Source organism: Ictidomys tridecemlineatus, chromosome 2 (genome assembly GCF_052094955.1).
Source record: "Ictidomys tridecemlineatus isolate mIctTri1 chromosome 2, mIctTri1.hap1, whole genome shotgun sequence".
NCBI lineage: Eukaryota > Metazoa > Chordata > Mammalia > Rodentia > Sciuridae > Ictidomys > Ictidomys tridecemlineatus.
In genome coordinates, this window is record NC_135478.1 from 43,103,680 (window position 1) to 43,121,189 (window position 17,510).

The following is a 17,510-nucleotide window of genomic DNA, read 5'->3' on the forward strand; positions in this document are numbered from 1 at the left end:
CAAAAGACAAGGAAAAATAACTTATAAAAAGAAAAGAAATATGTATGTGTGTCAATAAACCAATTAGCACAGCAAGAACACCTCCCACCTAAAAAAAAAAAAATTCTTAATGAAAAATGAATTATCTCCATTGGTCAGCTGCCTATGCCCCACTATCTTTCTTTCCTATTCTTCTTAGGCCATGTGCTCAGGGGATTTGTCGGGTGGGGATTGTTAACCCCTTTCTCTCTTTGTGTTGCCTACTGGGGTAACCTAAAACTGAAACTGGTTGATATAACTGAGTTCCCTTCCCACCAGTATAAAGTAGAATGGCATAGGAAATACTGTAGATTGGGGGTTCGTCCACATATGCCAGATTGATGCAATCACAGTGGCCACCTGTGCAAAAATCTGAGGTGGAATTTCTGGTGGCTGGGGTTTAGGTCTAATCAAACCTTAGGAACTTTGTTGGGTGGCATCTGCTATGGAACGATTAGATTAACATATCTCTCTGTCCCATCTGTTGCCAATCTGTCAGGAGTCTAGATTTCAGGAGTCTTCCAAGAATTTTACTCACAGGGCAGGAGAGCCAATCCTCCACATACTTTTCCACCTACAAACACAACCTTCCCAGGCTTAGTCTCTGAATGTATGTATCCATGCCCACCTCTTAAGTTTCTCAATCTTCTTGAGCTGTTCATGTGAGCCACCAGACTCAAAGGCAAGTTGTATTCCCCTCCATTTTTTCTAACTTTAATCCTCCTGAGTAGTTTTCTGTATACCTATTTCACTCACATTGTTCTAGGTACACCCTAGGCCACAATGTAGATGCTTGTGGAGATGTTTGCTGTGATTACCTAGCTTCCGAGCAGCAGCTGCATGCATGCATACATGGCCACCTCATGATGGCTCCCACCTCAAACTCTCTTCTTACCACTTGAAAAATGTGTGTACAGTCACCAATTGGCTGCGTAGCCTCTAGATCAGCTAAATTTATGCTACTTTTCTGATGTACAGGTTTTTCGTGCTTAATTTGTCCATTGTTTCTATCTGTGTGTTATCTCTCCTTTCTGTGATGAGTTAGTGTTGCTGCTCCTGCAGCTAACTTGGCTCCAATATACTCTCTTATTTTTTGTTCGGTGCACACAAACCTTTGAGTCTCTAAAAGACTCTGACTGCCCTTTCTACCTTGCTGAGAAGCAGTACTCCTGCTGGTTGAATCCCAAGCCATAGAGCAAGTGGAAATTCAGCCTTCCTTTAATCTGCCATCTTGAATCTCCTTGAGTTCTTTTCCATTTGTTTTTAGATAACCTCAGTGTCATTTTTTAATTTATTATTTATTTTTCAAATTGGGGGTTGAACCCAGGGCTCTACAGATGTTAAGCAGGTGCTCTACTACCAAGCTACACCCCGAACCCTTTGTTTTTGTTATGTTTAATTGGAAAAGGATCTCACTGAGTTTCCTGGGTTTGCCTAGAATTTGGAATCCTCCTGCTCAGCTTCCTACATAGCTGAAATTACAAGCATGTACCACTGCACCGAAATGAACACTTCAGTTATTTTTTATTTTTTATTTTTTTTAGTTGTAAGTGGACACAGTACCTTTATTTTATTTAATTCTTTTATGCAGTGCTGAAGATCAAACCCAGTGCCTCATACATGCTGTACAAGTACTCTACCATTGAACTATTAAAATATTTTTTTATTTTTTTATAAACAAAAATGAAGACCTTTTTTGTTTCCTCCATACCATTTTTACTCTTTCTACCCTTCTTGGTTTTCTAATTCAAGATCGTTGAGTTCTAATCTTTGTTTCTTACAGGGGTTTTTTGTTTGTTTGTTTTTGTTTAAATATCCTTTCTTGAGCTTCCTGAGACGTTACATTTACTCTGTGTTCTTGAGGAGTGATAATATTGCCATCATCATATGCTTAACACTACTAAGAATTTAGTCCTGTTGTTTAGAGTAGAGTAAATGGTGCCATAAATATTGGCTATTTTAAAAATTTTCAGGCATACTGATCATTCTGATATACTTTAGAGTTATTCACATTGAAGGATGGAGATTCTTGTATGTACATTTCATTGGTATTTTTATACTTCCATGAATATCATTCAAATGACAGATTTTTATAGTATAGATATGGTTGTGATATTTGCATTAATCAAGTGTTAGAAAAATTGTCATTTTTGTAGCTCAGTGGTAGAGCACTTGCCTCGTATGAGTGAGGCACTGGGTTTGATCCTCAGCTCCACATAAAAATAAATAAATAAAGATTTTTTTTTTATGCAGGGTTTAGAATTTTCACCTTTGTTACTATATATAGGTGCCTGGAATACTTATTAAGAAATGATGCAAATCCAGGGATCCGGGACAAGCAAGGATACAATGCAGTTCATTATTCAGCTGCTTATGGTCACCGTCTATGTCTGCAACTGGTAAGATTTCTCAGTTGTTATTAAAGGAATAATATGAGCTTATGGTCTAGTTACATAATGAAAAGAGAAAAGAGAATGAGAATAAATAATTCAAGAAACAAACTTTCTTTTGCTTTTTAAAATTTTCAGAATCCATGTAACTCTTAAAATTCATCTTAGCCTTCTTAGTAAGTTATCACTCATTCTCTTCCTTTTCAAAAAGCAAGGTGAAAGGATAAAATTAAGTCTCTGGTGAGGATTTGGGCAGAGTGCCACACACCTATACTCTTATCTACTCAGGGAGCTGAGGCAGAAGGAGCACTTGAGTCCAGATGTTTGGATTCAGCCTGGGCAACAGAGCAAAACCCCCAACTCAAAAATAGCAAATCTCTGGGTTTTTTAGGTTTCCGGTACATGTGTTAAGAATTGTGTACAAAGTGAAATATCTGTACTGATTGTCAATACAACCAAATCCTCAATCTCAAACATGAAAAATTAAATAGCAAATCTCTGGAAAAGTCTACTTACATCCTTACCTTATATTACCCCACATGTTTGTCTGTATCATTTATAAATGTTTTCTGTAAGCTTCTAAAAAATTAACCATGTCTCATGTGAGAAATAAAAGCTCCAGTGAGAGAAAGCGCTCTACCCACTTATTCTTAGGAAATTCTGAAAGGCTGTTTCCTTTCACAGTACCTCTTAATAAGGGAGACTCTCCTCTGCCAAAGAAATTTTCATTTCCACTGTGGTTTATCCTGGAACATGTACCATTCACCTCACCCCACTTTGCCAAAAAAAAGCTAAGGGATAAGTTAAAATGTACTCCTGTGTAACAGATGCTTCTGGTTAAAGGTTCCTTTATATAGACTTATAATTCAGATTACATTAAACTTTGCTTCCCGTCAAGAGGCAATAAAATTGAAGGAGAGAGGATATAAAAGAAAATCAAGGTTAATATATCTTTAACCATTTAGAATACTGAACAAAAATACCACATATTTTTTAGGTTATGGATCTTTAGACTAAATTCTTAGATGTACATATGTAGATTTGTGATCTATTTATAATTGTTTACTAAAAAGGTTTAATCTTTTAGACTCAAAGAAAATATGGTTTTAGAACAGTAGTTTAAAATGCCCTGTGTAAATAGAGACTTCATATAAATATATTTCATAAACTAAATATTTTGTTTTTTAACCTTTATTTCAGATTGCGAGTGAAACTCCTTTAGATGTTGTAAGTATTAGTTGATTCTCCCCTACCATTCTGAATGTTGTATTTCTTTGCCTTCATTAGAATTGAAGCTGAAGATGTATTCACATATCCCTGAGAACAAAGATAGTGGCAGAAATTATATATATGGGGGTATGGAGATATTTATTGGTGGTAGGTAAATAATATTTCCCCAAAGTCTTGATTTTACAGCCTTCCTCAAAGATCTTAGTATGTGGTCCTTACCATACTTTTGTAATAATCCTATTCTATTAGCTTACTGAATTGTGGATTTGAACAGGGTGGTGGGAGCAATAATTGCTATAATTTCATTCCTGACATTAAAAACACCCCTTCTTTTTCAGTTAATGGAAACCTCAGGGACAGACATGCTGAGTGATTCCGATAACAGAGCAACAATAAGCCCTTTACACTTGGCTGTGAGTACTACCTTCACAGCCAATTTGATGGCTGCTTTACTGAAATATCTAATATCTGTTTATGTTGATTCAACTAGTGCCCTAAACTTTTTGGTTCATGTAGTAGTTTTCATGCAGTTAAAACTTTAAGAACTTTTTTAATCTAGAGAATTCTTTACTTAAATGTTTTTAATTTGCTGCTTGCTTCTTTCTTTCTCCCTCTCCCTATCCCTCTCATTCTCACTCACTCTCCCCTCACCCTCCCCCTTTTTTTTCTCCCCCTCCCAGGCTTCTCCCCAGGGACTACTCTAAAATAAAAAGAATATGCCTGTGACATAAACTTTCAAATGCTGTCCTGGTAGAAGGACTTCTAACTTGCTAAGCAGATGATATACACAAATAAACAAAAATTCTATGGTATTTCTACAGTTTTTTGCTTACTTTGTGATCTTGGGGTTCTAACTGGTTATGTGTTCAGTGATACTTAAGTTATTCACACTATAGGATTTGACAACATGATCTATAATGTCCATTCCACTTTAAAGATCGCTCTGAATTTTCCTCTCAATATCAGTCACTAACAGAAAGTTAGGGAAGAATTTCACCAAAAAAAATTTTTAATCAAATATGGGAATGAATTACCTTAGGAAAATCCGGTGGGAGGTGGGGTGAGGTTACTGGGTATTGAACTCGGGCACTGAACCACATCCCGAGCCCTATTTTGTATTTTATTTGGAGACAGGGTCTCACAGAGTTGCTTAGCGCCTGGCTTTTGCTAATGCTGGCTTTGAACTTGCGAGCTACAGTACCTTAGGAAATATTAAGTAAAGCCCAATCTAGCTTTTCTTTGAGGTTTTTGTATTATCGTTGCTTTTCTTGGCTGGTGCTTAACCCAGTGCCTCATAAAAGCTAGGCAAGTGTTTTACCACCCAGATACATCCCCAGGAAAAAAGAATTTATTTTTTAAACTAAGTATATTATAGTTGGTTGGGTGGGGGGATCTTTTTGATAATTAGGAGACAAGGATACTATCACTAGCTATTGTGACACGTCTCATGTTAAATGTACTAAAATGCTTTTTAGGATATATGACTTAATGGGGATCACTACAAGTTCAGTGACCCATTTGTTTCTTTTCATGTGTGTTGTTAGTTTTCATCTAAATGTTCTTATATATGTTCTAACACTGACACACTGAATTTTCTGCTTTCTGTCCCAATGTACTATGAAATAAATTTATGAATATTTCATATCCATATGAAATATTTTTATATTCATATGAAATTGTATAGAATTATGGAAGTAGTAATTCCTGTTATGGTCTCAATAAGAAGGCATATTAAAGCTTTTTATTCCTTATCATTTGAGTCCTTGGAAACACTTATCACCTCTACCAAACGTGAAGAATAAATAATCCTGAAAAGGTAAAACCAGTGTAGAGAAAGTAGCCATTGGTGTCAAGAAATGACAAGGCAATTCTTTTATCAATTTGTAGGATTCTCTTATTAGTTTAATGATGTTATTTCCTTTGAAATTTCACATTTTTCTTTTCCGCCCTTCCCTGTATGCCCCACCAACTTGGCAAGTTTCTCTTTTTGTGCTTGTAGGTGAACGCTATGTTCTGCATTAAATAGTGGGTGCTCCCTCACTCTCACTTTGTCTCCCCTCCACCCCTGTCTCATTTATTGTTTTTTGGTGGTAGTTAGGTTTGGTTTGGTACTGGGAACTAAACCCATGTGCAATTTACCACTGAGTTCCAAGCCCTTATTGAGACATGGTCTTACTAGGTTGCCACTAATTTACCTAGGCTGACATTGAACATGGAATTCTCCTGCTTCAGCTTCTTGAGTCTCTGGGATTATAAGCATGCAGTGACTGATTATTGATTGGTTTTATGGGGTGGGGGGGGGCACGCATATATGGTTTTTTTGTTGTTGTCATTGTTTTCATTTGTTTTGCGGGGGTTGTTTGGTTTTTAATCAAGGGTTTTGTTTTGTTTGTGGTGGTAAAACAACAAAAAATAATATAAAGTTTATGGGGTTTTTTTGGTTGGTTGTTTTTTGGTACTAGGGATTGAACTCAGGGATGCTGAACCATTGAGCTACATACATCCCCAGCCCTTTTTATTTTTTATTTTGAAGCAGTGTCTCACTAAGTTGCTAAGGCAAGCTTTGAACTTGGGATCCTCCTCCCTTCTTCAGCCTCCCCAGTTGCTGGAATTACAGGCATGCACTACTATGCCCAGCACAATGTTATGTCTTAGAGTAGAGTTTTAGTGTTAAATATTTTCACGTTGAGAGTTAAATACTTTCATGTTGTTATGCATCCAGTCTCCCAGTCTCCATTTCTCACCTTGCAAAACTGAACACTGTATATAGTCATTAAACAATAGCTCCCTATTCCCCCTCCTTCTAGCTATCCTATGATTTTGACTAATCTAATCTAGAAAACCCATGTAAGTTGAATCCTAAAAATACTGAATCCAGTATTTTTTGTAACTGGTTTATTTCACTTAATATACCATCCTCCTCAAGATTTATCCATCTTGTGGATCTGGGGTTGTAGCTCAATGGTAAGCACTTGCTTCACACATGGAAGGCACTGGATTCCATCCTGAGCACGACATATAAAATAAAAGTATTGTCTATCTAAACTAAAAAAGAAAGAAAGAAAAACAAAAGATTTTTTCATGTTTTAACAATGGCCAGGATTTTTTACGTATTTAAGACTAAACAATACCCCATTGCATGTATATACATTTTGTTTATACATTCCTATATCACTGTACACTTAGGTTGTTTCCATCTCTTGGCTATCTGAATAAGTACTGCTGTGAACATGTATGTGCTAGATAGTGTTTTAAGCTGAAACAGTAGCAGTTTTATAATTTACTAATTAGGCTCAATGAAATGTGATTATACTACCACCTTTGCATTTCATGTCTAACCCTAAAACATCCTCAAAAATCAGTTGTATTATTTTTCATGCTAACCTCCCATTTGAGCTACTGATACAGTTAAAACACTAACCTGAGGTTACAGAAACTAATCTTGATTCCTAACTTTGTTGGTACCAAACATACACATTCTTTTTCCCAGTCCTTTGTGAGGATGTGATGGAGGGCAACAACCCTATGACCAAAGCCTCATAGCTCTTATTTTCTCTTTTTTATAATTTCTTCTTATACATTCAGCAGTGTTCCTCAAAGTTCATTCTTTCAGTAATGTAATTTCAGTGATTGGGTGTTGATGAAAAAAACTGGTGTGATAGGGCTGGGGATGTGGCTCAAGTGGTAGCGCGCTCGCCTGGCATGCTTGCGGCCCGGGTTCGATCCTCAGCACCACATACCAACAAAGATGTTGTGTCTGCCGAGAACTAAAAAAAAAAAAAAAAAAACTGGTGTGATAATAGAACAATAGTGTTCTGTGATGTACAGTCACTTTAATCTTTGAGGTAGTCAAGCTTATGTCATTGAACTTCCTACATAGAACCATCAAAGAGATCATTTAGACCCAGAGCAACTTCATCTCTTGCTGGAACTTTCTAATATTCTGTATAAGAAATAGCTTTGTAGTCTTTTAAAGCTTATTATTGTCTAATGTCCTGCTCAACATCCAGTCCATTGTAAGTGTTGAGTACACGTGTTGGCTTTTTAAATGAATTATTAAGAAAGCCCCCTATTATACTATATAATGAAGAGACTTAAGCCAGTGTGTCACATGCAAGCCCAGCTACTCTGGAAGCTGAGGTAAGTGGATTATAAGTTCAAGGCCAGCCTCAGCAACTTAGTGAGACCCTATATCAAAATTTAAAAGAAAAAGGGCTAAAAGTGTAACTCATTGGTACAGTGTGTTCAACCTCCAGTAATGGATTGAGGAAAGAAGGGAGGGGGGAACCTTCAGTCTACAGTCTTCATATATAACTCTTATATAGCTAGGACAATGCCTGGCACAAGGCAGATGTTTGAGCGGAGCTTGATTAAGTATTTTTGTGCTAAAAGAAAAGTTTATTTTTGAACTGTGGCACATTATGGGATGGAGTGGTCAATTAAATTTGAGAAATCAAAAGACTGAAGTATTGATTCAATTCATTACTATAGCTGTCCCTCTAATATTAGTAAAAGTCTATCAGGAAATTAATGTGAAACACTGAACTATTGATTAAGAATACTTTTTTGGAACCATAGACTTTAATTAATTAAATTTTTGTTAATTGCAGAATACCTGTTTCTAATCAACACTATAGTGTGCTGTGTTGATTATTTTTAAAAATGTATAGTTAATTTTCTGAATTCTCAGTATAGAAGTTTGTATATCTCAAATATAATAATGATGTGAAGACAACTTTGCTTACTTTACATTTTTCTAAAGTGTTTGGTCTTGAGATTACAGCTCATTGGCAGTCAAGCAGTAAAGAAAAGAATGTAGAAAGTCTAAATATGTGAATTTTATTGTTTTTTAAATATGTATTTTTATTGACTTACTTTTTTTTATTTCTAGGCTTATCATGGTCACCATCAAGCACTGGAAGTGTTGGTACAGTCTTTGTTAGATCTTGATGTGAGAAATAGTAGTGGAAGAACTCCCTTAGATCTTGCAGCATTTAAGGGCCATGTTGAGTGTGTGGATGTACTCATTAATCAGGGAGCCTCAATCTTAGTAAAAGATTACATTTTGAAGCGAACACCTATACATGCAGCAGGTATGCCAAATTCTATGCTATTCATCTAATGTTCTTTTTCAGTTTCTGGTATATAATATTCCTGATATATATCTTGATTTTTTTTAACTTAAAATGGTCAAATGATTGTATTTCCAGAGGAAAACCAACAGCAAGACTAATTTTTTTAAAAAACTCAATATATGTCTTAGAAATTGGATTTATGTAATAATCTACCTTGTGAAATATTTTATCACAAAACAGTACCGTATTTCTTTTTTTACCTTCTGATGGGAGCTATTTCAGATTGGTTTGTGCTTTCATTTAACAGTTGATAAACATTTTTAGTTATTTTTATCATTATACAGCAAATTTATAGAGCATCTACTTTATGTAAGAACTACTCTAAGTTGTAATTTTGTTATTTTCAAATGTAAAAAATGCTAAAATCTGAAAGTCATTCAGATAATTTGGTGCCAGAATGTATCACTAGAAGATGCAGATTCACAACTCTGAAGGAATTCACAACTCTCTAAGGCAGTGTTTAAATAGCCAAGAGTTATACAATTGAAGAAATCTTTTACTGAAATCCAACTAGGCTGCCTTTATATTATTAGATTAATGCCACTAAGTCTTGAATTTTGCATATGTAGCTTAGTTTTTTAAGGCTGCATGTTTTCTTTGAGCTACTTCTACTTGCCTGTTTTATGCATTTGGACATATAAAAATATTCTTTATAGATGTGTCGTTTTTCTTGTATACACACACACATGTATATGTACACAGCATTTGGAATTCTTTCAACTATGAATAACAGGGTACCCAAATGAAAGTGACTAGTGACAGGGGTTTAGTCATCTCTCACATAAAATAATCCAGAGGCAGATGCAGTTCAGAATTGGTTGATTCCAAAGTGATGTCAGACTGCCACCAGATTCTCTTTTACTCCTCTTGTCTGTATTTATGTTGCAGAATGCTGGCTATTTCTTTACAGGGTCACATCCTAAATCATGAAAGAAGGGGGCTTTCCATTATATAGAGTTAAAAGGGGTTTCTTAGAAGCCTTCTAGGCCTCTCAACTTCACAGTGGTCAAATTGGGAAGTAGTACTCATCTTGCAACTGATCACTATCAGAGGATATTGGGGTTCTTGTGATTGACTTGGTCTAATGTAATTTACTTCATTTTGGCCATTGACTGGAGGCAGTTCAACCTTCTCTTATTAGAGCTAAGTGCAGTGAACATTCTATTAGTATGGCACATGTTGAAGAATAGGTGCTGGTAGGCAGCCTGCCTTCTCTGATCAGGAATTCATATCTGTTCAGCTTTAATAACAAGAGCAAGTAGAAACCTACTTTGTACATTAATTTTCCTTCTTATGTATTGAATTTAGTGAAATTATCCCAATGTTACATTATAGACCTTTTTTTTTTTTTTTTTTAATAGCGGGGATCAAACCCAGGGTCCCAGTCATGCTAGGCAGGCATGCTACCACTGAGCTACGTATTCAACCCCCAAAGTTACATTCTAAATGTATTTACTGAAATTTTTAAATTTCACTTTACAGCAACAAATGGTCATTCAGAGTGCTTACGGCTGTTAATAGGAAATGCAGAACCACAGAATGCAGTAGATATCCAAGATGGAAATGGACAGTAAGTTTTAATAATTTTTAAATTACTTTTAAGGTGTTTGTTATTCTACATACCTTGGTAAGTCTGTCATAGTAATGTAACTGAGTAAATCAAATAATAGTTTTTAACGTAAGTATACTTACAGTTAAACCCAATAAGGCATATTTAGAAAACAGGCCAACACATTATTATTGTTGTTGTTCTTTTTAAATATAGTACAGTCTTAAGTGATAGCACTAAAACTGTTCTGTTGTTGCTCAGGACACCTCTCATGCTGTCTGTGCTCAACGGGCATACAGACTGTGTGTACTCACTGCTGAACAAAGGAGCAAATGTAGATGCCAAAGATAAATGGGGAAGGACAGCATTGCATAGAGGGGTAAGCCATCTGTTTTCTTTGCAAAAAAAAACCTCTTATGACCTCATATTACCTAGAACTAAAGCAGAGTGTGTTTATTTTCTTTATTAAATTTCTATCAAACAATAAGTGCTGGAGTTTCTTAATTAAATTTTGAAATACTAATTTGGAATACTTATAATATGTAACAATCTAGAGAACAATAATGTTGTAACAACATTTTAAATACCTTAAACCTTGAATAAAATTAATATATTTTTGGCATTTTTCCATTATCTTGACTATTTTCTTAGACTTTTATCTTAATCTTTTTACCTTGGAATTATTATTTTCATTGACTTACAGGTATCTCCTCTGTTCTTGTTTTTCATATTACTAGTACTTTATAACAGAATTACTACTTCACCTGAATTTTTAAACCACTTCTAATAAAAATATACTGAATTATTTGGAATATAATAAGTGGCCCTAGTTAGCAGGAAAATATGAGGAGTATGGACTTCAAAACTTTTAAATTAACTAAAATTGCCTTATAGCATCCAGCATAATACATTTGACTACAAGTAAATTGTTTTTCTTTTAGGCAGTTACAGGCCATGAAGAATGTGTAGATGCATTACTTCAACATGGTGCTAAGTGTTTACTACGGGATAGCAGGGGTCGGACACCTATACACTTGTCAGCTGCCTGTGGACACATTGGTGTTCTTGGAGCCCTTTTGCAGTCAGCAGCATCTATGGATGCAAATCCAGCCATAGCAGACAATCATGGATATACAGCACTTCACTGGGCTTGCTACAATGGTTAAGTAATAGATAAAAATTGCATTAAGTGCCTATTGTTTATTGCATAGAGACAGTTAACTATAATACATTCTGATATTAATATATTTGTAAACTTAATTTAAGTTTAGTAGGAAGCCAGGGAACAATCAGATATAGCTACGTCCTATCCTTTATCATACTAAAAGCCAGGATAGCAGTTGTCAAAGTTCTTTGAGATAAGCAATGATAGCTTTTAAAAAATTGTTCTTAGACCTTCAATAATTTGCATTTTAAGGGGTTTTATATATTTCCTGTGTCTTTTGTATAGTATGTTTGTATTTTTATTATGTAGTTTTACTTTCTAAATGTTCTTATATTAGTAAAAAATTAGGAAAGTGGGGAAAACAATGAAATGCATCACATTCCAAATTGAAATCTATGTATGTTTCCTGAGCACATCAAAAGATAAAATCCTTATAACCATTAACATGAATGCTCAATGTTTTAAAGCAATAAAACTCTAGAAGATGTTAGAAACTTTCATAGGTTAACTTTTCTGCATTATTAGAACAGAATATTTCTAGCTTTCTAGAGACTCAGTCACAGTCGTTTCTTTTATAGATAAACCCACAAAAGGTCATTCAGGGTAGCAGAAAGCTATTTTTGAGATATTAATGTTAAATATGGAGTTTGAAACCAGGTGTAGTAACATATACCTTATACTCCAAGCAGCTCAGGAGGCTGAGGCAGAAGGATCACAAGTTCAATGTCAGCCTTAGCAATTTAGCAAGGCCCTATGCAACTTAGGGAGATCCTGTTTTCAAAATTTAAAAAAACGAACTGGGGATGGAGCTTAGTGACAGAGTAATCCTAGGTTCAACACCCATTACCAAAAAATTGTTCTCAAAAAGGAGTTTAGCTTATAAAAATGTTCACTAAAATAATTTACATTGTGAAGTTTATTGATTTTTTTTTCCTTGTATAGACCATAGATTTGATCATCTTAGAAAACATTCAGATTTATTACATACAATGTGATCATCAGTCCTATCAAAATTTGGGCTTAAGCCTTCTCAGGTAGAGAAGTTTTTAAAACTTGTTAGGAATTTCACTTATAACATTGAGATTAATGTTAGTTGTGACAGCATGTCCACAAAGCTCTAATTCAAGTATTGCATCTGTTCTGAAATCAGCTGAATATGTTCACCAAATAATTGAGGTTTTCCCTGCCTGTAATCTGCAGCCTTGTGGTTTTTACTGAGAGAGCCATTATGACAATGCCACTGAATTATTGTAAAAGGAAAAATCTGAATCTTTAAAATTAGTTTAAGTAAATGTTCATAGGATTTCCTAGATTCCATTTTTATACCAATTCTTGTGCTAGACTTGAAAGTTTCATTCTTTCACTGTCAGAAATGTTTAGATTCTTCTCTTTTTGGTGTGGAGATGGGGCTTATCCTATAGTTGTTCATCCTTCAACTCGGAGTATGAATAGAACCATTAAAAAAACTTAAATAATTAAATCTGTTATGAATCCCAAAAGCTTAGCTTGGTCTGTTTTTCTTTTTTACTACCTTTTATCTCTAACTAAAATAGTACTATAGGCTTTGACTTTTCTTTTTCCCTTTCAGCTCACTGAAGTTTATATTTAATGATTATACTGTAATGGCCAAAGATTAGTCCTAACTCAAAGAAGATAGTGTAGTTTGCCATTAAAATTTAATTTGTTTTTATAATGTGACTTGACATTTATGAATATGAGGAAAACCCAAAATAACTAATATAGTGGGAAAACATCTACCAATTTTGTTTGTGTAAAAAGTCAAGGAGGAGCTGGGGTTGTGGCTCAGTGGTAGAGTACTTGCCTACCATGTGTGAGGTACTGGGTTCAATTCTCAGCACCACATATAAATAAATGAATAAAATAAAGGTCCATCAGCAACTAAAAATTGGGAAAAAAAAGTCAATGAGATCAAACTGTTATGAATCTGGTTTGTTTACTTTTTTTTTCTTCTTGTACTGGGGATTGAACTCGGGCACTCAACCACTGAGTCACATCCCCAGCCCTATTTTGTATTTTATTTAGAGACAGGGTCTCACTGAGTTGCTTAGCACCTGGCTTTTGATGAGGCTGGCTTTGAACTCTCAATCCTCCTGCCTCAGTCTCCCGAGATGTTGGGATTACAGGTGGGCGCCACCGCACCGGGTTTATTGTTATTGTTTTAATGTATTGATGATACCTGTGATTTTTTTTCCAAAAGTTTTTTTTTCTCAGGTAATACATTTAGTCATAAATGTTCTGCTTTGTCGTTTAGAGAGTTATTCTCTCATAATATTTCTTTTCAGGTCTATATGTAGAAAATTATTTCTGATCTATGATGGCTAAACTTCAAGTCCTAAGTACATTTTTTATAAGAGATAGAATTTTGCACAAACTTCATGCATGGTTGCCATTTAAAAATCAACAGATGTGTCTGATCTTCAGATTGTAGAAAAATTGTGGTGATTCTGAATTGAGTTGGAAGAAATTAAATGTGTTTTGGTTATATGTAATAAGACTTTACAGTCTAAAATTAATACCATATTTATAGCCAAAAGACTGCTTTATAATTCAACATTCTGAAAGTCAAATATGTAAAATGGTTTTACTTTGACTAGTAATTGTATGGCTGGAAACAAAATTGGGATCACTCCAATAGAACAGAAAACAACCTTTCTCTCAAAATGAAATGATGGGGCTAGGGTTGTGGCTCAGTGGTATAGTGCTCGCCTAGCACATGCGAGGCCCTGGGTTCGATCCTCAGCAACACATAATAAATAAATAAAATAAAGGTATTGTGTCCCAAGTACAACTAAAAAATATTTTTTAAAAAAATGAAATGATAGCCAAGTCTTAAAACGGAATTGGCTGTACATACTACGCTTAGAGTTCTAAATTTCAGTTTATATAATCCTTTAATCACAGAACTTAGAGTACTTAGATTATCTCATTTATTCTTTTAAAAACTTAATGAACTTTAAGCTTCCTCAGAATTGCCCTCTGAAATATCAGGAGGCCTAGTTCTGTCATTGTTTCAGTTTGAATATTGCCCAATAATGATTTCCGAAGGAGCCAGAGTTCCCTTTTGTCAGTCTGCGCTTAACTCAAAAAATAGTTTTCAAACCATTTGATCTATAATTGTGAGTTAGAACTATTGATAGTGTTTTAGAAATTGGAACTGAGAAGTTTTAACAGTGCTTATTTTTTAAAATAATGAATACATTAAATTTAACATAAGAAACATTTTCATGAAGAATGTTTTTGAAACTTTTTTTAGTGAGAAGAGTTGGCAAATTTCTTTAGTGCCTAGTTTAAGAGAGTAAATGGATTTTCATGCTCTACATCTAATTTTCATATCTTTTCAAAATCACCCCATGTTTGCCCAGGCCACACTTTAAGAACCCATGTGCCAAGATAATGAGAAGCTTTTCAGTCAACATTGAACATCTTTCCATTGATATTTCTTAGTAATGAGTTAATATTCAAGGAGATTAAATTAAAAGCAGTGTCTCAAACTAAGCATTTTGATGGAGATAATTCTTTGTTGTGAGGGACTGTACTGCACTGCAAGATACTATAGTAGCATCCCTCTGCACATTCAAGGCCCATAACACTTCCTACCCCCAATTGTGATAAGCAAAAATGTCTTCAGACACTGCCAAATACCTCCTGAAGGGCATAGTTGTGCTGTTTGAAAACCACAAAATTAGAGAAAAGATCTGATAAAAGATGGAGCACAATCACAGATTTCCTAACAGTTACAAGATATTATTTGAGAATATTAAGAGTAATTAACCAAGTACAGCATCGCTTAGCTAGCCAACTATTAAACCATGAAAGTAGACTGTAGAAATCTAAATTTGTTCCTAAAACAGATCCCAATTGAATAACAGGATAAAAGAAGCAGGTTTTTTTGTTTTGTTTTGTCTTATTTTGGGGTACTAGGGATTGAACCCAGGCTCACTCTACCATTAATACCTCTACTCCTTTTCATTATTATTATTATCATTTTTCAATTTTAAAATAGGGTCTCATGTTGCTCATACTGGCCTGGAACTTGTCATCCTCTTGCCTCAGCCTCCCAAGTAGCTGGGAATAAAGACATGCACCTCTACACCCAGCAAGAAGTAAAATTTCCTTTCACAAATATTACAGGTTGAGCATCTCTCATTTAAAAAGTTTGAAATTCAAAATGCTTACATTACAGTTCAGGTTTCAGAGCATTTTGAATTTTTGAGTTTCTGATTAGGGATACTCAATCAGTAAAATATAAAAGTATTCCAAAATCTTAAGAACACTGAAATGTAAAGCAGTTTTTCAGATAAGAGATACTAAACCTGTACTACAGGTAGGTGGGTAGGTTATTTGTTTTACTAATCCTTGGCTTTGTAAAAGGGACCAGAATAGATCATTACAGACTAGTTAATAATATCACAAAGTGTTGTTTTTTTAAAAAAAGACTAGCAATCACCTCAAAATCCAGTTAGATCAAATCTTTTTTTTTTTAAGTCATAGTTGAACACAATATTTCATTTATTTATTTTTATGTGGTCCTGAGGATCAAACCAGCACCTCGCACATGCTAGGCAAGTACTTTACCACTGAATCACAACCCCAGCCCAGATCAAATCATGTTTGATACACAGTGATACTGTGAAGCCTTTGAACTTTAAAGAATAAGATTTGTATACTAAAAAAGGACATATATAGTTTATTAAGTAAAAAGAAAGTTGCAGGGGGAAAAAAATCTCAGTTTACATAAAAAAGAAAGTATGTATACACTTGTAGTCATATATGCCTAGAGATTTTCTGGAACTCTTAAGGGACCAGTGGTTACAGTCTAGAGTAGAACTGGGAGATGGGATGGAGGCGTGGATTTGTACTTTTTCCTTTTAGACACTTCTTTGTATTTGAGATTTTTGCCAGTACTTTTTAGATTTTAATAACTGGTTCTTGTTTATCTACTTAGGCCATGAGACATGTGTAGAACTTCTTTTAGAACAGGAAGTTTTCCAGAAAATGGAAGGAAATGCTTTCAGTCCTTTGCATTGTGCTGTGTAAGTGAAGCCTAAATAAATCAAATTTATTTTGAGTGTTTTAGAAAATTTACCATCGCTGTGAGAGTGATCACCTTGTTACCTTACACAGGATAAATGACAACGAAGGTGCTGCTGAGATGTTAATTGATTCATTAGGTGCCAGCATTGTGAACACCACAGATTCAAAAGGAAGGTAGGAATTCAACTATGTAGTTTTCACTTAGGAAATCTCTACAGGGAAAAAATTTTAACAACTAACCAAGTGTGGAACAATTTACGGAAAAGCCATAATTAATTGAAAATTGAATTTCATATTTGCAAGTATAACTTATTATAAAATCCTTTTTTCCCCCACTATTACCAGGGTTCTTATAATTATTTTTGGGTTTTAGTCAATCTTTTTTAATTTTTTTAAAATATAAAGATTTTCATCCTCTTTTAAGAAGTATGTTTTTACAAGGTTAACAGTTTCTGAACAGCAATAAAAGCTGAAAGAAGAGTCCAGCAGTTGAATATGTAGTAGTTTTGGGGTCAGGATCTATTTCTTTTTGAAGTTTTCTTTACTAATGTAATTTTATTTTCGTTTTATAATTGATGCTTATTTTAGACTAGTTCTAGTTTACTTAAGCCTCTTACATTACTGAAAGTGCAGATTTCTGTGGCAGAAATTAGTAAGCTCCATTGATCCTGTTTGTATCCAGGAAATGCCTAATATATAAACCCTTAAAATTGCTTGTTATAAGTAAGGAATAATTTTTTCCAATGTGTATAACATTTAGTCATGCATTTCAATTTCTCTGTGTTACAGAACTCCTCTGCATGCAGCTGCCTTCACAGACCATGTAGAGTGTTTACAGCTATTGCTCAGCCATAATGCTCAAGTCAATTCTGTGGACTCTTCTGGAAAAACACCTCTCATGATGGCTGCAGAAAATGGACAAACAAATACAGTTGGTAAAGAAACCTTTTAAGAATTCTGTTTTTCTA

At 34.6% G+C, this 17,510-nt stretch overlaps 1 protein-coding gene across 19 annotated transcripts in view; it reads left to right on the forward strand.

The window, feature by feature from the left end:
* Positions 1-17,510, forward strand: part of Ankrd28 (ankyrin repeat domain 28) — a 179,703-nt gene that overhangs the window by 147,189 nt on the left and 15,004 nt on the right. For all 19 annotated transcript variants that reach the window (XR_013434431.1, XM_078038326.1, XM_078038325.1 and 16 more), the window contains 10 exons: positions 2,306-2,417; positions 3,609-3,635; positions 3,977-4,051; positions 8,530-8,731; positions 10,256-10,343; positions 10,584-10,701; positions 11,264-11,483; positions 16,454-16,541; positions 16,633-16,716; positions 17,332-17,477. Coding sequence is in view for 18 of the 19 variants with exons in the window: in XM_078038326.1 (XP_077894452.1) it covers positions 2,306-2,417; positions 3,609-3,635; positions 3,977-4,051; positions 8,530-8,731; positions 10,256-10,343; positions 10,584-10,701; positions 11,264-11,483; positions 16,454-16,541; positions 16,633-16,716; positions 17,332-17,477 (1,160 nt within the window). In the remaining variant the exon portion in view is untranslated. The remainder of the gene's footprint in view (positions 1-2,305; positions 2,418-3,608; positions 3,636-3,976; positions 4,052-8,529; positions 8,732-10,255; positions 10,344-10,583; positions 10,702-11,263; positions 11,484-16,453; positions 16,542-16,632; positions 16,717-17,331; positions 17,478-17,510) is intronic.